Consider the following 23015-nt stretch of genomic DNA (forward strand, 5'->3'; position numbering starts at 1 on the left):
TGGCTCACGCCTGTAGTCCTAGCTACTCAGGAGGCTGAAATCTGAGGATCACGGTTCAAAGCCAGCCTGGGCAGGAAAATCCGTGAAACTCTTATCTCCAATAAACCACCAGAAAACCAGAAGTGGTGCTGTAGCTCAAGTGGTAGAGCGCTAGCATTGAGCTGAAGAGCTGAGGAACAGCGCCCAGGCCCAGAGTCCGAGCCCCATGGCTGAAGGGAAAAAAAAAAGCTTTATAAAAAAGAATACATGCTAGGTACCATAGCTCAAGCCTCTAACATGTAGAGAACAGAATCTTCTTTTGGTGACCTCTTCAGGGTAAAAAGGATAATTTTATGTGTTTTTCCTGTTTGGGTTTTTATTTTGAGCTTGCAAAATGGGCTTTTCGTACTTTATCTTTTCTGCATGCATGTATTTGTGTGTTACTGGGACCGGATTATGGCTTCACGCTTGCTAGACAAGCACTCTACTATTTGAACTACTCTCCCAGCCCTCGCTATCTTCTGGTCCCTACACTCTCAACCCTTTTATCTTTTTTTTTTTTTTTCTTTTTGTTGGTCCTGGACCTTGAACTGTGGGCACGAGTGCGGGTCCCTAGCTTCTTTTGCTCAAGGCTAGCTTTCTACCACTAGAACTACTTCACCACTTCTGTTTTTTTCTGTGATTAATTGAAGATAAGAGCCTTGCAAACTTTCTCATCTTGGCTGGCTTAGGACGGCAATTCTGAGATCTCAGCCTCCTGGAGTAACTAGGATCACAGGCTTAAACCTCCAGGGCCTGGGCCTTTTATCTATCTTTAAAAACAAACATTTGATCTGGGCTCTAGAGGTTCCTGCCTAAAAGCATAGTTAGGAGGATAGAAGCATAGTTAGAAGGATAAGATCTGAGGATAGCTGTTTGAAACTTATCTGGAGACAAATCCAGGGATTCTAACCTCCAATTAACCAGTAAAAAGCCAGAACTGGAGATTCCAGTGGTAAAGTGCCAGCTGTGAACAGAAAAAGCCAAAAGGCCCCAAGTTCAAACTCCATTATTGGTGCACGTGTGCACATGCATGTGTGCGCGTGCACGCACACACATATACTTTATAATAGTGGTATGTCGTTGTTGCAGGGTATGTGCTCAGTATGCAAGTGGCCCCAGGTTCAACAACTCGCTAATACATAGAAGTTTGGATATGAAAACAAGGAAAAAAATACAATAGTAGTTATAAGCAGATATAGGTGTTTTTTTTTAAGGAGGTTTGAGAATTTCTCTTTAAAGGGTGAGAGTTAAGGTAGAGGTGAGAGAAGAAAATCAATAAAGCGGACTTGCTAATGATATGAACTTGGGTGAGATCCAGACCTCTGGGGGTAATCTTATCCATGTGAAATCCTTCCTTCATCGTGATTAGAGAGGATGAAAGGTTGTTATGTGTAGATCTCTGATGGTTTCCCACTCCCCTTCTACATGGAGCAAGGGCCCCAATACCTGTAATCTCAGCACTCCAGCAGCTAGGGCAAGAGGACCACGAACTTTAGGCCAGCTCAAAAGAAATATACATATATGTATATGTATATATATACACATACACATTATATGCTATCTATATGTAATATATATGTAGCAATACTATTCTCCCTCAATCTCCAGCTGCATTGACTTTTCCATTGCACACACCAGTCACATTTGTCTCAGAATCTTTCTTCTTTTATACTTTTTTTAATTGTAAAAATATTATACATGAGCAAGGTAATGAGTACATTTCCTATCAAGCATTGTTACCTCCTCCTTTGTTTTTCCCCTCCCATCCCTTCCCTCCCATCTCCACAACTACACTCCCCCCATCCCTCACCCCCCACCCCCCAACCCCCGCCTAAATTGTAAAGTTCATTTTTCAACATAGTCTTATACATCTCATTGTTACAATGGGTCAACCTGTATCCTTATTTAAGCAATTTGTTTTTCCCCTTCCCCTCCCCAAATTAGGGAACATCAAATACAGTGAAAACAGGAATTATACTATGGAGGAGGACCATGCAAAGAAACAAAAAAAAAAAAAAATCACACAAAAAAAGCACATTATAAATACGTTAGAAACACTAGCAAGAAAGAAAAACACACTTGTGCCCCTATCTTGGGGTTCATTTCCCTTAATACCATCTTATCTGGTCATATGTACATAGCTTTTGACCTTTTCTGCTTGTCCCTGACTTATACTAGTTACTGCAAATAAGGGAAAGCATGGGCCCTATGTTTCTTTGGGCCTGGCTTACTTCACTTAATATAATTTTTTCCAAATCTTTCCATTTCCTAACCTATGGGACAATGTCATTCTTTCTAATGGATGCATAGAATGCCATTGCATATATGCATATATATACCACATTTTCTTTTTTTTTTTAATTTAATTTTATTTGTGAACATACTGTACAGAGGAGTTACAGTTACATGGGCAGGATAATGCGTACATTTCTTACCAAGCATTGCAGCCTCCTCCTTTGTTTACCCTTCACATCCCTTCCCAGCCTCCCCCCTCCCCCCCAATCCCAATCCTTCTCCTTCCCCCCCTTCCCCCCCCCCACCCGCACTAACGTTGTAATGCTCGTTTTGGACATGACAACTTTTACTTCTCATTGTTGCAACAGGTCCACCTGTATCTTAAATATACCACATTTTCTTGATCCATTCATCTACTGAGGGACATCTGGGTTAGTTAAATATGGTAAATATGGTTAAATATGGTAAATAATGCTGCAATAAACATAGTTGTGCTGGTAGCTTTAGTATGTCTCAGAATCTTTATGCTGGTTCCTTCTACTGGTAAAGAACAGTCTCCCATGGAGTGCAACCTGGCTCACTTCACTTACACACCTTCACTTGCTCAAGACACAAACTTAAGGGTATTATGCTAAGCTGCTTTTTTTTTTTTTTTTTTTTTTCTTGAACTCCGAGCCTGGGCGCAGTCCCTGATCTCTTCAGCTCAAGTCTAGGGCTCTACCACTTGAGCCACAGAGCCACTTCCGGTTTTCTCATGGTTTATTGGAGATAGGAGTCTCACGGTCTCTCCTGCCCGGGCTGGCTTTGAACCACGATCCTCAGATCTCAGCCTCCTGAGTAGCTAGGATTACTGGCGTAAGCCACTGGCGCCCCCAAAAATTTTTTGGTGGGGAGGGGTGGGGGGAGATGGGAGGGCAGGGATGGGAAAGGGAAACAAAGGAGGAGGCAACAATGCTTGATAAGAAATGGACTCGTTACCTTGCTCATGTCATTGTAACCCCTCTGTACGGTATTTGGTATTTTCACAATAAAAAAACTTATTAATAATTTTTTAATTTAAAAAGGAAAAGCAAAGAAAGATAAGGCTGGGCTCTGGAGGCTCACGCTTGTAATCCAAGTTACTCAGGAGGCTGAGATCTGAGGGCTGCAGTTCCTAGCCAGGCGGGGCAAGAGTCCGTGACTCTGATCTCCAATAAGCCACCCCTCTCCACCCTCACCCCCCACCCGCAAAAAAGCCGGAAGTGGCGCTCTGGCTCAAGTGGGAGAGCACTTCGTAGAGGCAAGTAAGTAGAATGGTGGCTGCCAGTGACTGCGGCGGGGTGACACTGGGAGTCACTGTTCCAAGGCAGGAGTGAAGAGTTCTGTAAATGGACGGTGGGAATGGACTCCAGGCCATACGACTATACTTACCACCACCACCTATACACTTAAATGGTTGTTAGTACATATCACGTGCGTTTTACCACGCTCAAAGCACGTGTCACCTTCTCTGTGAAGCCGTCTGGGCCACCGGCAAACGTCAACCCAGCTACAAAGCAAGGGGGGAAATACAGAAAGTCGGGAACTTTCCGGAATGGCTTCCGGCGGAAGGGAAAGATGAAAGAGCTGGGGGCGGGCCAAAAACAGTGCGGGGCGGGTACGGAAAGGGCGAGCTTCCGGGGTCCCGTTGCTGGGAAGCAGAGGCGAGTGGGAGGGGCCAGAAACGAGTGAGGTACGGCCTAAGGGTTCCGCCGGTGCGGCCTGTGGGAGACTTACTAAGAGGGGTGTAGGATTTGGAAGCAATCGGAGAGCGCCTCTGCTAGCCGCGAGCTAGGCAGACAGCTGCGGCAGGGTTGTGGCTGCATGACTCGGGCCTCTCGGTTCTCCACAGGTTCTGCGGGCCCGTCTGCCACCGCGAATGCAGGAGCGGCTGGAGCCCACAGCAGCGCCACCACCGCCTGCCTCGCGCGCCCTCCCGTGGCGGCCTCCGGTTCTGCTGCTGCCTGGATCTGTACTTGCACACTGAGTCCCCCACAAGAAGGACAATTGTTGCCATGCTGGAAGGACCCATCTTGAAAAAGTTCTTCGGGGCCCTGACTGAGGAAAACATGTGTCCTACGTTGGGTCATGGTCAAAGCCGTGGGAGATGGGATCTGGCCCTGGGGAAGACTCATCCACAGCCAGCTCTATATTCAACCGTTAAAAGGCCAATCTGAAGCCAGGTGCTGGTGGCACACACCTATAATCCTAGCTACTAAGCTACTCAGGAGGCCGAGATCTGAGGATTGCCGTTCGAAACCAGCCGGGCAGGAAAGTTCATGAGACTCTTAGAACTACCAAATAGCCAGAAGTGGTGCTGTGGTTCAAGTGGTAGAACATTATTCTTGAGCTGGAAAAGCTCAGGGACAGACCCAGGCCCTGAGTTCAAGCCCCTTGGACCAGCACACACACAGCCAGCCAATCTGAGTCCTGAGTCAAGGTTAAGTACTGGATCCCATGCCTCACCCAAAATCACCCTTGTGTTTCCAAATCTTCAAACCTCCTCCTCCAGCAGATAGGAAGTGAAGGGCCAGGGGCCTTGTTTCTATTGTGTATCTGACTGTGAAGGGTCAAAGTAGCCCACTCTCTCCCCAGCCTTCAAAGAAGCCTATTCCCAGGGCACTTCCTCAAAAACTACCACAATCAGAGCACTCTCAGTGCCTTCCCAATGCCCAGGGAGTAGCCCTACTATGTGTTCTTACTACAGCCCTTTTTGTGGTACTGTTTTGCTCTTAATCCACTAGATGGCCCCATGGATAGCCAGGTCAGAGGTAGGTTGAAACTTAGGTTTCATACCGGTCTTGGACTCCATAGTATATGCAGTAGTTACAACTAAGATTCAGGACAGTCTAGGGGCTAGTAATTGGTGACTTCCCTTTTGGTGAGGAAGAAATGAAGCAGGATAGATAAGGTGAGGAGACAGGGAATTTTTATTTCTATTCTTTTGTGCCAGTATTAGGGCTTAAACTCAGAGCCTGGAAACTGCCACGACTTTTTTCACTTAAGGCTAACACTGCATGGTAGTTAATTGGAGAAATCAGACTTTCCTGATTGAGCCGGTTTCAAATGGTAGTCCTCAGCTATAAGCCTCCTGGGTAAATAGGATTACAGGGAGTTTACATTATTTTTAATAAATGTGAAAAGGGTCAGGCTCAGAAATTGGAACCTGGAAGCAACTAGCAAAGCAGTTAAGCTGCAAGCAGGGAATCAAGAAAGAAAAGAATGAAAGGAAGAAAATAGGGCAAAGGGAATAAGTAAAAGCTCAGTGTGAGCCAAACTTTCAGAGGAGCAACTGAGCATTGGCTTGGTATTTGTGATGTGTATCATCATCCAAAACATCGGGTTTAACTCTGGGCCCGAGCGCTGTCCCTGAGCTCTTCAGCTCAAGGCTAGCGCTCTACTACTTGAGCCACAGCACCACTTCTGATTTTCTGATAGTTTATTGGAGATGAGAGTTTGTTGGACTTTCCTGCTGCCTAGGCTGGCTTTGAACCGTGATCCTCAAATCTCAGCCTCCTGAGTAGCTAGGATTACAGGCGTGAGCCACCAGCGCCCGGCAATTGATACCTTTAACAGGCGGCTTGCTCTATAGTTTCAGGAAGAAGAGGCTGCCATTGGGAGAGGTCTTAGAAAAAGAGGCCTGACTGGGTGTTCAGGGTTATGATCAGGAGGGCTGATCTGTTGCTGCAGATGAGTGAATGTGACAATGACAACACAGGTTCTAAAGCCAGACAGACTTGGGTCCAAAATCTAATTCTGATACTCAATAGCATCACTTTGGGCATGTTGCTTAACTTCTCTAAGCCTTAATTTCTCATGGGCAAAGGTGGTAGTAATAATAATATCTACTCCGTAGAATTATTGTGATGTGACATTGAGTACGTATTCAATAAGTGGTAGCTGTTGCTATGGCCAGTGCTCTCGTTACACAATCCTTGTACCATGTCAGAGGACATTGTACAGACATGCTAGAGAAATGAGGGAAGGGACTACACTGGCATAGGTCAAAGGCCAAGCAGCCTAGTCAAGAAACTGCTTAGTAATGACCCAAAAAAGCCTTAACTCACAGCACACTGTCCTGATAGAGTTTGCCTCTTTTCCTTCCTCCTTATCGTCATCCCCATAAGACCTCCTGTAATCGCAGCCACTATGGAAAGTGTAGGGACTGCCTCAGGGGGACTGTGTCCTAGCTCCTGTCCAGTCCTCTCACCTATCGATGTAGAAGTGTATTATCCCAGCTCAGCTGCATTCCCAGGATGCATTTTGGTGAACAGGATGACTATGAACCCAATATTGTGCTGAGACCTTAGGTGACTGTAGGGCCAATGAAAGACTAGACAGTGACAAGCCAGAGGCCCCCATCTTCCCATGCCGGCTGCTCAGCTTCCCAGTTTCCGTACAAAATTACAGGTTCCTGAGATCCATACATGAAAAGCATTTCAAGGTGTACCACAAAAAGTCTCCCAATGTGAATCACAAAAAGTCTCCCAAGGTGAAAGTTTAAGCAAGGTTAAAGTAGAGAGAGAAATACTTCCTGCTCCCCAGGCAGTTAATGGAAGTTATCAGCTTCTTTTCTTTTAGAGCTGGAGAAATACGTAGTGCTAGCAAACCCCATCCCTTAGGATATGGTTCTGTGTAGCTCACTTGGTATTCTAAAACACATGGGGACAAGAGGTGAGCTTTAGTTGCCGTGTGTGTGTGTGTGTGTGTGTGTGTGTGTGTGTGTGTGTGTTCGTGTTCACTGTACACACACATGCTCTGGTCTTGGGGCTTGAACTCAGGGCCTGGGCACTGGCCCTGAGCTGGCTTGCTGGCTTGCTTGCTTCCTTCCTTCCTTTCTTCCTCCCTTCCTCCCTCCCTCCTTCCTTCCTTCATCATGGGGCTTGAACTCTGGGCCTGAGCACTCTCCCTCAGCTCTTCAGCTCAAGGCTAGCGCTCTACCACTTGAGTCACAGGGCCACTTCCGGTTTCCTGGTGGTTATTTGGAGATAAGAATCTCACAGACTTTTCCTGTCCAGGCTGGCTTTGAACCAGGATCATCAGATCTCAGCCTCCTGAGTAGCTAGGATTACAGGCCTGAGCCACTGGCACGAGCCACTGGTACCCAGCCTCTCTCCTCTCCCCACCCTTTCTCTTTTCTTTTTCTTTCTTCCTCCTTCCCTCCCTCCTTTTCTTGCTTCCCTCTTTTCCCTTCCTCCCTTCTTTCTCTCTTATTTTGGTACTGAGGAGGGAAACAAAGCTGGGCAAAGCTGTACCACTAAGATATACCCCAGCCCTTGTTTGTTTTGGTTTTTTGCTGGTTGTGGGACCTGAACTCTGGGCCTGGACTGTCCCTCAGCTCTTCAGCTCAAGGCTAGCACTCTACCACTTGAGCCACAGCACCACTTCCGGCTTTTTTTCTTTTTGCTTATATGGTGCTGAGGAATCGAACCCAGGGTCTCATGCATGCAAGGCAAGCGCTCTACCACTGAGCCACCTTCCCAGCCCCTTGGTTTTTTTTTTTTTTTTTTTTTTTTTGAGACAGGGTTTCACTATGTAGTTTGGCTAAACTGGAACCCACTATGTAGCCCAAGCTTGCCTGGACCTATTTCTGTTTCGAAGTGTTGGGATTATAGGCCTGAGCCCACGTGCTCAACTCCATTCTATCCTTGAATGCCCTTCCCTAAACCCTTCAAGGGCCATTAGCTAAAGTTTCAAAAGACTTCTAATTTCCTTACTCTTGTGACTTCACACAAATCTTGGGTCTCAAGGCTACAAACACCTCTCCAAAGCTCCTCTGGCACAGGCTTTAAAGAGAAAGTTGCTGGGTGCTGGTGGCTCATGCCTATAATCCTAGCTGGTTGAGATCTGAAGATCATGGTTCAAAGCCTGTCTGAGCGGCAAAGTCCATGAGACTTTATCTCCAATCAACTACTAGAAAACCATAAGTTGCACTGTAGATCAAAGTGCTAGAGTGCTAGCCTTGAGCAAAAATGCTCAGGGACAGTGCCTGAGCCCTGAGTTCAAGTCCCATGACTGACAAAAAAAAAAAAAAAGGTAATAAGGGCCTGATCTCTGGTCCTATTAGGGTGGCATGCTCTTCCCTGTTCCTTTAAGGAACAACAGCAACAAAATATCAAATTAAAAAAAAAATTCTCTCCAAGTCTTGAGACAAAGGAGCAAAAGCTTTTGAGGAGTAAAAATGAGAATCTTGTTTCTGTATTCTCAATATTTCCCTGGACCTCTTTAGGGGTGCAGGGGAAAAGCCTAGAACTTAAAACATCTTAATATTTCTTTTTTTAAAAAAGGCAAAGAAAAACCTTACCAATACTCAAAGGCAAACAGTTGGTTTCCAAAGAAAAAACCGAGACTGCTAAGAAATTCCCTTCTGTGGAGGGGGAGTTGGAGCTCCTCCCCCAACCCGGACTGAATCCTTCGCTCTAAGGTCTGAGAAGAGTGAGCCTGGCACCGAGTGAAGGTGGCTATTGTGATTTCCCGGGCGCCAGAAGGGTAGCTCTGTGACCGGGCGTGACCCGACCAGAGGCCCTGGGAGAGAGCAGCCCGGTCCCAGGCTGTACCCTTGACTACAAGGTCGGAGGCGTGGGAGGCGTGTCGGGTCGGACCACCTACTTGAGGCCCCGCCCCCGCGCGACCACGCCCCGTGTGGCCACGCCCCTCCCAGCTCCGCGTGCTCGGCTCACTCTGCTCTCTACTCCCCGGGTGGAGCGGCTAGTCCTGAGCCTGGTCCAGGTGATCGTGGCGCTGTAAGGAGAATCGCTCCCTCCGGGACTTGGTCTGTGACCTCTCCCGGGGCTATACAGAACTGCCCCCACCGGCTTCCACCCATCAGCGGATCTAAAAGGAGTTGGAGTTTCTAACCAGTGGACGGTCCCGGAGCCCAGGTCCGAGTGGCCGTTCGGCCCGGCCCGGCCCGGCCCGGCATGGCTGTGCACGCCCGCCGTCTGTGCCATATCGCCTTCCACGTGCCAGCCGGCCAACCCCTGGCCCGAGATCTGCAGCACCTCTTCGGCTTCCAGCCCCTGGCGGCGCGGGAGGCGGGCGGCTGGCGGCAGCTGGCCTTACGCAGCGGAGATGCGGTCTTTTTGGTAAACGAGGGCGCAGGACCCGGGGAGCCACTCTATGGCCTGGACCCGAGTCACTCAGTGCCCAGCGCCACGAACCTGTGCTTCGACGTGGACGATGCGGCCGCTGCTGCCCGGGAGCTGGCTGCTCGGGGGTGCCGCGTGCCTGTGCCCCCGGTGAGCGTGCGGGATGCGCGGGGCGCGGCTGTCTACACCGTGGTCAGCTCGCCGGCGGGCAACCTCAGCCTGACGTTGCTAGACCGCGCCGGCTATCGCGGGCCTTTCTTACCCGGCTTCACATCGGTGTCCCCGGCGCCGGGACTGGGCTGGGTCAGCCACGTGGACCACTTGACCTTGGCTTGCACCTCTGGCAGCTCCCCTACACTCAGGCGTTGGTTCCACGACTGCCTAGGCTTTCGCCACTTGCCACTGAGCCCAGGTGAGGATCCGGACCTGGGTTTAGAGGTGGCAGCAGGGTCCGGGCGCGGTGGGCTGCGACTCACTGCCCTGCAGACTGCGCCGGGCAGCACGGTTCCCACCCTCGTGTTAGCCGAGTCACTGTCCAGAGCCACCAGCAAGCAGGACCAGGTGGAGCAATTTCTTGTCAGACACAGGGGGCCAGGGCTGCAGCACGTAGGGCTGTACACGCCCAACATCTTAGAGGCGACTGAGAGGATAGCGGGGGCCGGAGGCCGGCTGCTGACACCTCCAGCAGCATACTACCAACAGCCCGGCAAAGAGGGGCAGATCCTAGCTGCGGGGCACAAGCCTAGCCTTCTGGCCCGGCAAGGAATCCTGCTAGATGGCGATAAAGACAAGTTCCTGCTTCAAGTCTTTACCAAGTCCCTCTTTAATGAGGATACCTTCTTCTTAGAGCTGATTCAAAGACAGGGGGCCACAGGCTTTGGCCAGGACAACATCCGAGCATTATGGCAGTCCGTGCAAGAGGAAGCTACTAGAGCTCAGAAAGCCTGAAGCTGGCTGGAGGTAGGCCAGCCATCTTGTCTTGGTGCTCTAGGATCCCACACAGCCTGCAGGAACTGAGACTCACCTATGGGAACACCACCCAGCTACTAAAAGCCTTGCCTTTGGCACCAGGTGTGCCTCTATCTCAACAGTTCCACCCAGCAGCTACGTTTCTCACCTGGGTGGGTGGGGCTTTATAAGGCAAAGCCTTATAAAAGCCTTTTTGCAGCTTAATATCAAATATATATGAAAGATAAAAGAATGACACAACTAGGTCACAGCACAGCTTGTTCTTTTTGGAGCCTTTGTGTTTGAGAGGATTCCCATCCTCCCCAATTTATGATGAATAATCCTTATGTATTTTTCACTTCATAAGATGAGATTATCCCTAAATAAATGATTCAGTGTTTGAGGTAGGAATTTAAGACAAATCCTCTGCGCTTCTCTTCTCCTCAGGAAACAACAGCTCCAGGTGAGAACAGATTGGTCAGGGAGCTCTAGTGTGATCCCCCTGCTCCAATCAGAGCTGACTTGATACCAGAATGAGAGGGATGGCTGTAAACCACTAGCAGGTGTTCCTGGCAGTTGCCTCGCCTTCACTCCCTCAGGAGAAAAAGTGAATGGATTATTCTAGCTAGAACACCCCTCATCTCCATCTGCCTTGGAGTCTGGGAGCTCAGGCAGTGAAAGTCAGGACTGAGCAGGTCTTCATTTTCTGGATCTCCAGGAGTTGGAGAATAAAGGGACTAGGGAGATTTAAGCTGTAGAAAACTCTGATTCACTACAAAAATAAGTTCTTTATTAAACAACAGGGTTTTCAGGTAAAGGCTTCTAGCATAATTAGGCAGCACTGTTAAGGCTTTGTGAATCAGTAGGGACATGAGGCTGAAAATATTTTTCCAGGACTTGCTGGCCCCGACTAGGTTTTTTCCGGCTGGGCATTTTTTGGCTGGATGGCTGGGACCTTTTAGAACCCTGTGCAAAAGTCAACAGTGACAGGTACTGAGGAGACGACATAGGGAATCTCCCCCTTGTCCCTTCCCACTCAATTATTCCAATCAGCTACTAGCCTGGAATGTTACAGAGCTTTCCACCTGTCTCCAAGTATCTGCTGCTCTTTCTGCCAACTCTTCAAAAGCAGCCAGAGAAAATCTTCCTAAGATGAAAATCTGACTTCTCCACCTACGATGTTTTCTTGGCCTGGCCGACCCTGAGCAGGCTCTGCTGACCTCGCCCAATTCTTTCAATACTGTAGACTACCTTGTACTTCACCTACTTGGGGTTCAGGAAAGAGCATCCTTTCTGCTTGACTCGGTTCCCAAACCAGGAGAAAACTACTCATTTCTAGGACCCAGATTAGCAACTTTTCTCAAGCAGCCTTTTTTTTTGTCAGTCATGGGGCTTGAACTCTGGGCCTGGGTGCTGTCCCTGAGCTCTTCAGCTCAAGGCTAGCGCTCTACCACTTGAGCCACAGCGCCACTTCTGGCTTTTTCTGTTTATGTAATGTTGAGGAACCAAACCCAGGGCCTCATGCATGTGAGGTAAGCACTCTACCACTGAGCCACCTTCCCAGCCCCTCAAGCAGCCTTTCTTGATCTTTGCCTTCCAGATAGAACTGACAGCTACCCACCTCATGTCCTGTAAAACCTACCATAAACGGTGCCCATACCTGTGACACTACTGCCTTCACCAACTTGTTCTTGTCCCCCTGCAGACAGACCAAAAACTGTTCTTGAGAGTACAGAATATCCACCCATGTGTCAATGACTAAAAACAATGGATTCAAGAGTGGGAAGAGATGTCCGAGTAAGGGCCATGAAACTCACCTTGCAGCTCCCTGGCTGGTCTTCATACATTTGGAACACCTAGTCAAGAGCAGAGGGCAACAGGAACAGGGTGACATGTCTCAAAAGACTGAGACACACACACGGGGTGACATCTCAAAAGACTGACACACACACACATACACACACACACCCTTCCTTCTCTGCCCTCAACCTGTATCCACACACACGGGGTGACATCTCTCAAAAGACTGACACACACACACACACACCCTTCCTTCTCTGCCCTCAACCTGTATTCACACACACGGGGTGACATCTCTCAAAAGACTGACACACACACACCACACACACACCCTTCCTTCTCTGCCCTCAACCTGTATTCAGCCTCTCAAAAGACTGACACACACACACCCTTCCTTCTCTGCCCTCAACCTGTATTCAGCCTCAGCACTTTTGTTTAGAATGTGTGCTTTTCTTTTTTTTTCTGTTTATAAGCAATACGTTGATATAGAGCAAGTAAAAAATACGGAAAAGGACAATGAAGGTAACAAAGATAGTGCCTTTTTCATAGCAGTGGAAACAGCTGCAGTATGAAATTCTTCTCGAGTCAGCCAGCGAGCAGCAGGTGGTAGAGTCTTTGGGGTCTGCCCTTCCAGAATCACACCATATACAAGATAGGTCAGCTTGATGTGAGAAAAGGTGTGGATCACCTGAGGGGAGGGACAGGGGGCTGAAAAGGGCTTGTGGAGGTCACAAAAGCCTCATTCCAGACCACTCCACGGCTCACCTCCCCAAGGTGCCGAAGGGAGGTGTCTGGGAGCGGCCCAACCCAACTCTTCAGTTCCTGTAGCAGGGCCTTGGCCTTGCGCTGATGTTGCTCAGAGGGCTTCAAGGTTATGGAAGGAAATTCCCACAGTCCTGCCAGCAGACCTGAGAACCAGGGCAGCCAAGTGTGGGTTAGGCCTCAGCTGCTGACTCCGTTCCTCCCTGATGCTCCAGCCACTGCCATCTACTCCCAGTATTCAGGTACCTGAGTTGGGCCTCTGCACCAGCAGAAAGCAGGCTCCCCCTTGGGCTCTGGGCTGCTCCAAAACACAGATGGCAGAACATTCCTCCCTGGGAGGCTTGCGGGTGGCCTTTCGAGGAAAGTTGGTCACTCCCATGGTGGGGTCCCAGGGTTCTGAGGGAGGTGGGCACAGCTGGCACCGTCCAGGGTTGGGAGCTGGGAACAGACATCGCCAATCCTGCTGAGATCAGGGCTTAGAGGCCAAGTCTAGAGAGCAGGGTTGGTCCAGTTGTGAAGAATCTTACTCGGGTTAGAGGAAGAACCACAATGAGGCTTCTATAGACAGCAACCTGACAGGGCTGGGAGAGGCTGGGGTTAAGATTAGAGCTGACACTCACCACATTCTTCCACATCAGGACTGCCTGGCAGGCTTCGTGAACCTGAGAGCCGTTCCTGCTCTACCTGAGAGGCACAAGGCAGTGTGGCATGGGGCGCAGTCACTCACTAGGGCCTCTGACTGCCCCTTCCAAGAAGCTCACCTTCTGGCGTGCCCAGCACAGGTCCTGTATTGGACACTGGCTGCAGAGAGGGCGCTGTGGGGTACACACTGTGGCACCTAGCTCCATGGCTGCTTGGTTGAAGTCCCCTGGCCGTGCAGGGTCCACCAGCTGCTGGACTAGGCTCCTAAAAGAAAGGACACCAGGATAAGCCAAAGACCCTTTGAAGATAGTCCCCCCAATTTCCTGATATCCCAGTATCCTACCAGAGCTGCTGAGAGACAAAGGTGCAGCTGGAATCAGCACCAATGGCTCGGACACGGCACAACACCCGTATTACATTCCCATCCACCACACCGGTTGCCTGGCACAGAGGAACCCAAGAGTTAGTCTGGGCTAGAGGAAGCAGGGTGGGCACACACAAAGTACAGGTGAACTATGGGCTCACCTGACCAAAGGCAATGGAAGCAATGGCTCCAGCTGTGTACCGGCCCACACCAGGCAGAAGCTTCTGTAGGGTCTCTGCTGTACGTGGCACATGGCCCCCTAGCTCCTCAACCACCTGAATGAGGCAGGAAGGTTCAAGGTGAGACATGCCAGAGTTCCTACCCCTTCCCTTCTCCATCACCCCTTTACCTTCCGCGCTCCCTCCTGTAGCCTCCGGCCTCGGGAATAGTAACCCAGGCCTGCCCAAAGCTGGTTCACCTCCTGTAGGTGAGGTTAGAGCCAAAGGATCAGTGGTCAGTTTCTCAGTTTCCCCCACTTCCTGTACCCAAGGGTGGCTCTCACCTCCAGGGAAGCACGTGCCAGGTCCTGCAGTGTTGGCCACTTCTACAGCCCCAAGGCAGACATAAAGAGATGGGGTCAAGGGTGAGGGTAATGGAAGAAGCACTTTCTATATCCAACCCCCAAATACAGGCTCATGTGGGGTCTGACCCAACTCTCCCCTCCCTCCCCTGGCATCACCTGCATCCATCGGGTATAGTAGTTGATCACTGTGGCAACCTGGGTCTGCTGCAACATAACCTCTGACACCCACACTAGGGAAGAGGGGCAGGCGTAAGGGCACTACTAACCTGCCTAGCTCCTAGCCCCCAGCCCAAAGGATTTCCAGGCAACCCTGTTCTCAAGAGATACTGACCAGCATATGCTCTCCTGTCCAAGTCAGCCTCATCTTCTGCCTGTCAATGCAACCCAGGTTGGGAATTAGGGTGAAAGGGGCTGGGTGTCAGCTTTCTGCTCCTCTGTCCCTGCTTACCCTTATCCTTGCCTGCTTACCCATCTTCTCCAGGGTAGGTCCCGCTTCTCTCGATCATACCAGCTCAACAGGCTATTCCGAAAGACTGTGACTTCAGCTGTGTCTCTGAATAGATGGTACGGGCAGACAGAGGCCCGCAATACTTCATTCTGCTTGACCAGGCCTGTAGAAGCCCCAGGGCACTCAGGAATCGCCACTGAACAGGCTGTGTACCAGGAACCAAGGGAACAACGGCCCGTGGCAGTGTGCTCGCCTTTAGGACTTTCCCACCCCAACACCTTGCTTAATCTTTGGAGCTGGTATCAGACCTTAGGGTCTCTAGTTATATGTATAACCTCAATTTTCTCAGAGCGATACTGCTGGCTCTGTTGTTTCTGGTCCACAATGAATATCCAACGGTTTCAGCTAGATATAGTATATACCCATGTAACGGTATATATTTCTTTGTTAAAAAAACAAACAGCTGGGTGCTAATAGTGTATGCCCGTGATCCTAACTACTCAGGAAGTTGAGATCTGAGGATTAAAGTTCAAAGTTACCCTAGGAAGAAAAATCTGAGACTCTTATCTCCAATTAACCAGCAAAAAGCCAAAATAGAGGTATGGATCAAGAGGTAGAGTGCCAGTCTTGAGCAAAAGAACCAAGCAAGAGGGTGAGAGTGAGTTCAAGCCCCAGTACCAACACAAAAAAAAATCCGTCCAAAGAAACAAATGAACACTTTCAATCTCATAAACTCACTTGACATCATGAAGGCCACATGAAAGAAGAAATACAGACTACTTTACCTTGTTACTGGAAAGAAAGCACAGGCCAACTCTTTCAAAGTCATGTAGTAGCAGAGAATTAGACCCTTAGATTCCTAATACTTTGGTACATACCAGGCTCCTTTCCCAGCTTGAATCTGCCCTTTATCGTGGTAAAACTAGTTCCTTGCAACTTTGGCTAGGACAAGTTCCTTACCATCGGGGGCAGAAGGCTTGGCCTGGGTGCTATTGAGAGCATGATTTTCCCTTCCCTCCAGACAGGCTGCCTGCTTCCTGTGAATTCTCACAGCTGCTCGGGGCTTCTTCATGATGTCCTGGAACACATACACAGCCAAAGTAGTCAGTCACAAGGAAGCTGAACCTTGGGGTGCTGCAGAATCCCAGACACCTCTTGTCCTAGATCACTCATATAGTATGAAGTTTTCACAGTCACTCTCATAGTGCCCATGGTTTTGCTCCTAGCTGGCTGTGGCAGTGAAGTATGACCAGCACAGTTGAGCAAATGGTTTCAGGGGACCATCATATTGATAGCCCCAGATACATACAGAATAAGAGGGCAGGACGATGATAGGCCAAGAGCCAAAGTCTTCTGTTGGGAAACAGTGTGTATAAGAGTAATTTTGGGGTATCTGGGATCATGGTGGTGGGTAAGAGGTTTTTCCTAATCACCTCATGTGCTGTGGTTATACTGAAGAAGCCTTTAGCAATCATCTAGTTCAAAGCCTTCATTTGAAAGGAGAAATCAAGAATTAGAGAAGGAGGGCTGGGAATGTGGCTTAGTAGTAGAGTGCTTGCCTAGCATGCATGAAGCCCTGGGTTCAATTCCTCAGTATCACATACACAGAAAAAGCTAGAAGTGGTGCTGTGGCTCAAGTGGTAGAGTGCTAGCCTTGAGCAAAAGCTCAGAGACAGTGCCCAGGCTCTGAGTTGAAGCCCAAGGACTGGCAAAAAAAAAAAAAGAAGAAAAAGAATGTGGCTAAGGTGGACCTTGTTATAATGTTACTTGACCAATGACTTGCAGCAGTTAGAAAAGTAATTGTGGACACCTGTGGAAAGTAAGAAGTCACTGGAAAGGTCTGGCATGTTAGTAGTACAACAGCAGGCCAGTGGTTACAATGGAATGAGGGAAGGTAAGTGACAGGAGATAGGAGATGGGGTGGGTAGCACCATAAAGTACTTCCTGGAAGGCTTTGGCCGTCACACCGCTTGCTCTTGAAGTAAAAGCCAATCCTCTAAATAGAGTTTTTGTTTTGTTTTTCTTGGTCGTGGGGCTTGAACTCTAGGCTTGGGTACTGTCCCTCAGCTCTTCAGCTCAAGGCCAGGGCTCTACCACTTGAGCCATAGCACGACTTTCAGCTTTTTCTGCTTATGTGGTGCTGAGAAGTCGAACCCAGGGCCTCATGCATGCAAGGCAAGTGCTCTACCACTGAGCCACCTTCCCAGCCCTAAATAGTGTTCTGAAGGTCAATGGGTCAGGGCTCCACATGCCTCGTCCTTTCTCACTATGCTCTAGCTACTTTTGTCAGAATTTAATTGCTTTAAGCTCCAAGGTTGTCTACTTTGAGGCCTCGCACCATCTATTTCTTCTGGAGAGGATTTTCTAAGTTTTTCCTAACATTTAATCATTTCCAACTCCTGACTTAAAAATCAAGTCTTCCTGTCTTATTCTCTCATATAGTTCTCTACTGATGCTCTTTTTTTTTTTTTTAGTCTGGTCGTGGGGCCTGAACTCTGGGCCTGGACACTGTCTCTCAGCTCTTCAGCTCAAGGCTAGCACTCTACCACTTGAGCCTCAGAGCCATTTCCGGTTTTTTTCTTTTTTGCCTGTGTGGTGCTGAGGAATCGAACCCAGGGCCTCATGCATGCAAGGCAAGCGCTCTACCACTGAGCCACCTTCCCAGCCCTCTACTGATACTCTTATACCAATTGTAATTTTACATTTACTCATGATTCAGTGTGTTTACCTTGTCTATAAAAACAAAACAAAAAGCAAATACCCCCACACACAGAAAAAAACCCATAAGGGGACAAAACTAGGTTTGTTATGTCCCCAAAGTCAGTGTTAAACTGCACACAACAAATACTTGTCAAATTAATTAACCTGCTGGGCATTGGTGGTTCACGCCTACAATCCTAGCTACTGAGGAGACTGAGATCTGAGGCTCCTGGGCTGACTGGCCCAGTGAGACTCATAGCTGCACTTAGCCAAAAAAGTCAGATGTGAAGGTGTGGCTCAAGTGGTAGCACACAGTCTTGAGGGAAAGAGCCAAGAAAGAGCAAAAGGCGCTGAGTTCAAGCCCTCATACTGAAGTAGACAAAGTTACCCTTTCTGGTGAAGGCACTTTGCTTCATACAGTTGGGGCTATCTGAATCAATAGGCCCCAAGGTTGTTTTGTTTTGTTTTTTTTCTGCCAGTCATGGGGCCTGAACTCTGGGCCTGGGCACCGTCCCTCAGCTCTTCAGCTCAAGGCTAGTGCTCTACCTACCATGTGAATGACAGAGCCACTTCCGGCTTTTTCTGCTTATGGGCACTGAGGAATCGAACCTAGGGCCTCCCAGGGCCTCTTGCATGCGAGGCAAGCACTCTACCCCTGGGGCCACCTTCCCAGCCCCCACAAGGCATTTTTAAATAAAAACACAGAAGGGGTAGTGACAGGATGTCATGATTCCTACACAACTAGAAAGCAATTGGTCAGAAGTTGATGTCAGCCCACCTGAACTTTTGTATATCTTATTAATGCCTATTTTGTGTGTAACCAGCTCGTATAAAACCCTGGCCCTCTCCCAACTAGGGAATCCAAGCTTCTGTCACTAGCCTGGTTCGGGTCGCTGGCAATAAATTCCTTTATCCTCTCTAAAAAGAGGTCTTGATGCTGTTCTGCATTGCCGCAACAATACCAAGCAAGCAAGCACACGAACATTAATTTAGCCGGATGAGGGAAGGGTCAAAGGAACTGATTCCTTTTTCAGGATGGGAAAAATCCAAAGAAACTCTGGATAATGATGCTCTAAGTAAAGTTGAAGACAAACTAGAAAGAAATGAACATCCCAGGAGAAAGGATTGGTGGGCATTGGGTGTGGCAGGTAGAACCCCCAGGAAAGGACGAGTCTTCAGTAGGGTCATCTATCCTACGGTAGCAGGAATCAAGCCCAAACACCCTCTAGGTCAGTAATAGCTTCACAAGTAGCCATCCCTGCTACCAGAGCCTTCACTCAAGTCACGTTATCACTTGCTTAGATCATCTCAAAAGGTCCTCTAATTGTCGACCGCTACCCTTCTGCAGCCTGGTCTTGTGGAACACTCCCCAAACTCTTTCAGTTCCTGGACGGCACTAAGCATTCGTTCTGGCTACTTGCCCTGCCCAAAACACCGTTCTTTTCTCGACAGGCCCTTCTCGTTACCTAACTGATAGGAATGCTTTAAACCCGATTTAGGCAGAGCCCCCTTCTTTGGGCAGACTACCCTGCCCACCCCAACCCGCGGGCTCCGCTCTAGAAAGCCACAGCTCCCACGCCTCCACCGGGCGCGCAGGAAAAGAAATTACCTCCAGGGTTGTCTCCCGCGCGCGACTTCCGACACTCCAGGGGGCGTGGCTTCGGCCAATCCTGGCTCGAGCCGGACGTACCAGCCAATAGGCTCTCAGCGCGCGCCCGGCCTACTTCCCGCACCAGACCGGGAGGTCTGAGCGGAAGTCTGACTCCTCGGCCACCCCCCGGGAGAGACCCCGCCCCATCCCTGCTAGGCCGTGTCGCGACTGGAAACAAAGCGGAAGTCCCGCGTACCCACAGAATCCAGTGAGGGACGCGTGCCGTCATGGCTGCTGGCAGTGAAGATGGCGTAGCTCCAGCTCCAATGGCCTCCGATGGTGAGTGGCTTTCCTGGGGGTCACCCTAAAAGCTTCTGCGGCTCGGTAAGGGAAAAGCCTCGGGACCATAGTTCTAGAGGCTGACCTGAAGCTGCCGCGAGTTAGCCCTTTCCTTCTTAGGCAGCCACGAGGAAACTACAGGTCCCGGCATGCAATGCGCCTGCCTGCAAAGACCGAAGGGGTGGAAGCTTTGTAAAGGCCGAGGAGGGGCATGCTGGGAGATGTGGTCTGAGTGGAGCTCATAATTTTAGTAGTTGGGAATCTGTCGAGACGGTGGAGTTTTTGAACCAGAAGTAGGAGACGTTGATAGCTCTGGTGTAGGGCATTTATCAGGCTTTGAAGCAAACCAGGAACTGCCGCTTATAGCTGTCGGGGCCTCCTGGGAACTGTAGTATGCAGCCTCGTATGTTTAGGGGATGGATTTTGTTTTGCTTTTTTTCCTTTGAGACATGATTGGTTTTGTAGCCTAGGCTGGCTTCACAGTCGAGGCCCTATTATCAGAGTGCTGGGATTAAAGGCTTACACCACCCATCCTCGCTCAAGGATTTTAAATTCCAAGCCCTGCAGAATATTTCCTGCAAGGGGTAAGGAAAAATCAAAGATGTTCCCTTCAACCTTACCTATCCACTGATAGGGATTCTGAGAAAGTAACTTCTTCCCAAAGTCTTACTAAAGTCATTGGAAGACCCAACTGTTCTCTTCCCAAACTCAGGGCACTGCCTACTCTGAGATATATGTGCAGAACACATAGGGTAGGAAAAAAGAGCTTGAGGTAAAGGGAAAAAGCTACCAATGGGGTCCCTGCAACCTAGCTTGGTGTCTGTTCCCTTGGGGTCTTGCCAGAACATGAACATCCACCACCCTCCTTATGCCTAGGAGGTGTCAACAGAAGCATAAAATCTAAGGAGGAGATAGTAGTCCAAGTTCCTGTGGTAGATGTGCAAAACGATAACTTCAAAGAGATGTGGCCCTCCCTCCTGCTGGCCATAAAGACATCTAGCTTCGTGGCTGTTGACACGGTGAGGCATGGGAAACAGGGAGGGCAGGTGGTTGAGAAGGGACTGGTGCTGGGGGGCCAATCACAACCCTACCTTTACCCACTCATAGGAGCTGAGTGGGCTAGGGGACAGGAAGAGTTTGCTGAACCAGTAAGTAAGCCTTCTCTTAGTCCCAGCCCCAGCAGAAGGGATAGATCTCAGCCCTGGAGGGGTGGGTCTATGTTCCAGTCCTGTGTGGTTTGGGTCCTTCATGAAGCTAAATCAGCTACAACCACTCCAAAAACCAATTTTACTTTTTTTTTTTGGACCAAAAACCAATTTTAAGGTGCATTGAAGAACGTTATAAGGCTGTGTGTCATGCTGCCAGGACCCGTTCTGTGCTGTCGCTGGGCCTCGCCTGCTTCAAGCAACAGCCAGATAAGGTATGAACTATCTCATCCCCATCCCTGATCTGTGGCAGAGATCCACAGGAGGGTTGAAGTGCCAGGGAACACTGGGTGTAAGGTTTTTTAATCTCAAGTCTTGATATAGCCCTCTTTCTCAGGGTGAACATTCCTACCTGGTCCAGGTGTTCAATCTCACTCTGCTGTGCACGGAGGAGTATGTTATAGAACCAAAATCTGTGCAGTTCCTGGTACAGCATGGCTTCAACTTTAATCGGCAGTATGCCCAGGGCATCCCCTACCATAAGGGCAATGACAAGGTAGGTATCCAATTTCCCTAGCCTTTCTTTGTCTGCTGGAAGCCTGTTTCTTAGTGAGTGTGGGGAATCACCATGGACAAGGCTGAGGAGACAAGACATACTATATGTAGTACTGGGTTGGTTGAGGAAGAACTTTCCAGATGAGGGAACTAGAGAGAAGTAGTCTATAGAAAGAACTCTCTGCTTCCCACTGACCCCCTCCTCCCTTTCCACCTAGGGTGATGAGAGCCAGAGCCAGTCAGTGCGAACCTTGTTCCTGGAGCTGATTCGAGCCCGCCGGCCCGTGGTGCTGCATAATGGTCTTATAGACTTGGTGTTCCTGTACCAGAACTTCTATGCCCACCTGCCAGAAAGCCTGGGAACCTTCACTGCTGACCTCTGTGAGATGTTCCCAGCAGGCATTTATGACACCAAATATGCTGCAGAGTTTCATGCCCGATTTGTGGCCTCCTACTTAGAATATGCCTTCCGGAAATGGTGAGGGAAAGGGGTAGGGTCTTGTATGAGCAGATTTCATTCACTTAATATTTATGGAGTGCTTACCATGTTCTAGGCTTTGTTTTTAGTTGCTGAGGATTCAGCAGTGCAATGAACAAATCAGACAAAACTCCTGCCTCTCATAGGGCTTACATGTTAGTGGAACAATACCCTCTTCTGCTGTTTCAGTGAACGGGAAAATGAGAAACGGCGGGCAGCTGGCAGCCCTCACCTTGTCCTGGAGTTCTGCAGCTATCCTTCTAGCATGAGGGCCCATATTGACTACCGCTGCTGCATGACCCCTGCAACCCACCATCGTCATCCCACCAACATCTGTGACAAATTCTCGGTGAGAACTCTTGTCCATTTCCTGGGGGAGGGGAGGCTTTGACATTTGGAACTCCTTCTAAGCCTCTTTCCTACCTCTAGGCCTATGGCTGGTGCCCTCTCGGACCACAGTGTCCTCGCTCCCACAATATTGATCTTATCATTGACACCGATGAGGCTGTGGCAGAGGATAAGCGGCGACGGCGACGACGTAAAGAAAAACGGAGGAGGGCTTTGATGAACCAGCCTGGGACAAAGACCTCTGGAGAAACTGAGGATGGTCCTCCCACTAAGCAGGTCTGTGGGGATGGTGTGAAGACTGAGGAAACTGAACAAAAAGTGGCCGAAGATGAAGCCAAGGACCAGTGTGGCTGTGAGCAAGATCATAAAAATGATTTGGGGATGGAGCTTAAGACAACCCAGCCTGAAATAGCTGACATGACTACCTCAGAAGTGCCAGGAAGTCAAGTCAGTCCTAACCCAGTGCCTGGGGATGGATTGCACCGGGCTGGTTTTGATGCCTTTATGACAGGTTATGTGATGGCCTTTGTGGGAATGAGCCAGGAACTCCAGTCCTGCAGTTCTGGACCCTGGCTACCTGAATGTCACAACAAAGTGTATCTGAGTGGCAAAGCTGTGCCTCTCACAGTGGCCAAAAGCCAGTTCTCCCATTCCTCCAAAGCTCACAACCAGAAGATGAAGCTGGCTTGGGGCAACAGCTGACCCAGCTTCTATCTGGCACTCTCCCCAGGAAGAGAAACAGAATAGAACAGAGTTGTTGAGTCTCTCTAGTATCCGAATATACTTTCAACTAAGAGAGTTGAGAGTGGGTAAAGGGGGACAGGGTGAAGGAGACTTGGCAGAGATCCTGCTGCATTGTTCCTGGACCTTTGCTTTACCTCAGAGGCTGAGGTATAAGAGTTCAAGTAAGAAGGCTGACCAGCACCTGCAATATCATCTTTATTTTCAAATCTGAAAGTGTCTTGGGAAGGTTTTTACCCCCAAAAAATCAACAGAAACAAGTTATGAAA

General features: G+C 49.2%; 3 protein-coding genes and 1 long non-coding RNA gene across 11 annotated transcripts in view; 2 read left to right on the forward strand and 2 right to left on the reverse strand.

Moving 5' to 3' along the window:
• Positions 1 to 23015, reverse strand: part of LOC122108037 — a 277692-nt gene that overhangs the window by 31197 nt on the left and 223480 nt on the right. The gene's annotated exons all lie outside the window — the stretch shown is intronic.
• On the forward strand, positions 8983 to 10711 carry Hpdl (4-hydroxyphenylpyruvate dioxygenase like). Its single transcript, XM_042679897.1, has one exon. It carries the CDS (start codon positions 9195 to 9197, stop codon positions 10308 to 10310), a length of 1116 nt encoding a protein of 371 aa, XP_042535831.1. The 5' UTR covers positions 8983 to 9194; the 3' UTR covers positions 10311 to 10711.
• Positions 11079 to 19459, reverse strand: Mutyh (mutY DNA glycosylase). 6 transcript variants are annotated; one of them, XM_042679806.1, is made up of 17 exons: positions 19397 to 19459; positions 15810 to 15927; positions 14870 to 15012; positions 14733 to 14772; positions 14558 to 14631; positions 14381 to 14422; positions 14228 to 14299; positions 14040 to 14153; positions 13858 to 13955; positions 13634 to 13778; positions 13493 to 13556; positions 13119 to 13310; positions 12876 to 13018; positions 12649 to 12798; positions 12128 to 12166; positions 11971 to 12009; positions 11079 to 11276 (listed from the first exon to the last, which is right to left on the reverse strand). In XM_042679806.1, exons 1-17 carry the CDS (start codon positions 19427 to 19429, stop codon positions 11142 to 11144), a joined length of 1641 nt encoding a protein of 546 aa, XP_042535740.1. In that variant the 5' UTR covers positions 19430 to 19459; the 3' UTR covers positions 11079 to 11141. The 6 variants fall into 6 exon arrangements, with proteins under 6 accessions (XP_042535740.1, XP_042535723.1, XP_042535735.1 ...); XM_042679789.1 differs by having other exon boundaries at positions 14870 to 15054; XM_042679801.1 differs by lacking the exon at positions 19397 to 19459 and adding an exon at positions 19159 to 19256 and having other exon boundaries at positions 14870 to 15054.
• On the forward strand, positions 19395 to 22984 carry Toe1 (target of EGR1, exonuclease). 3 transcript variants are annotated; one of them, XM_042679844.1, is made up of 8 exons: positions 19395 to 19479; positions 20356 to 20498; positions 20587 to 20627; positions 20803 to 20899; positions 21022 to 21180; positions 21398 to 21657; positions 21847 to 22006; positions 22087 to 22984. In XM_042679844.1, the coding sequence occupies exons 1-8, from the start codon at positions 19428 to 19430 to the stop codon at positions 22705 to 22707; spliced, it is 1533 nt and encodes a 510-aa protein (XP_042535778.1). In that variant the 5' UTR covers positions 19395 to 19427; the 3' UTR covers positions 22708 to 22984. The 3 variants fall into 3 exon arrangements, with proteins under 3 accessions (XP_042535778.1, XP_042535767.1, XP_042535788.1); XM_042679833.1 differs by having other exon boundaries at positions 19423 to 19479; positions 20323 to 20498; XM_042679854.1 differs by lacking the exon at positions 19395 to 19479 and having other exon boundaries at positions 20447 to 20498; positions 21009 to 21180.

This window comes from Dipodomys spectabilis, unplaced genomic scaffold, assembly GCF_019054845.1.
Source record: "Dipodomys spectabilis isolate Male_0828 unplaced genomic scaffold, ASM1905484v1 ptg000002l, whole genome shotgun sequence".
NCBI lineage: Eukaryota > Metazoa > Chordata > Mammalia > Rodentia > Heteromyidae > Dipodomys > Dipodomys spectabilis.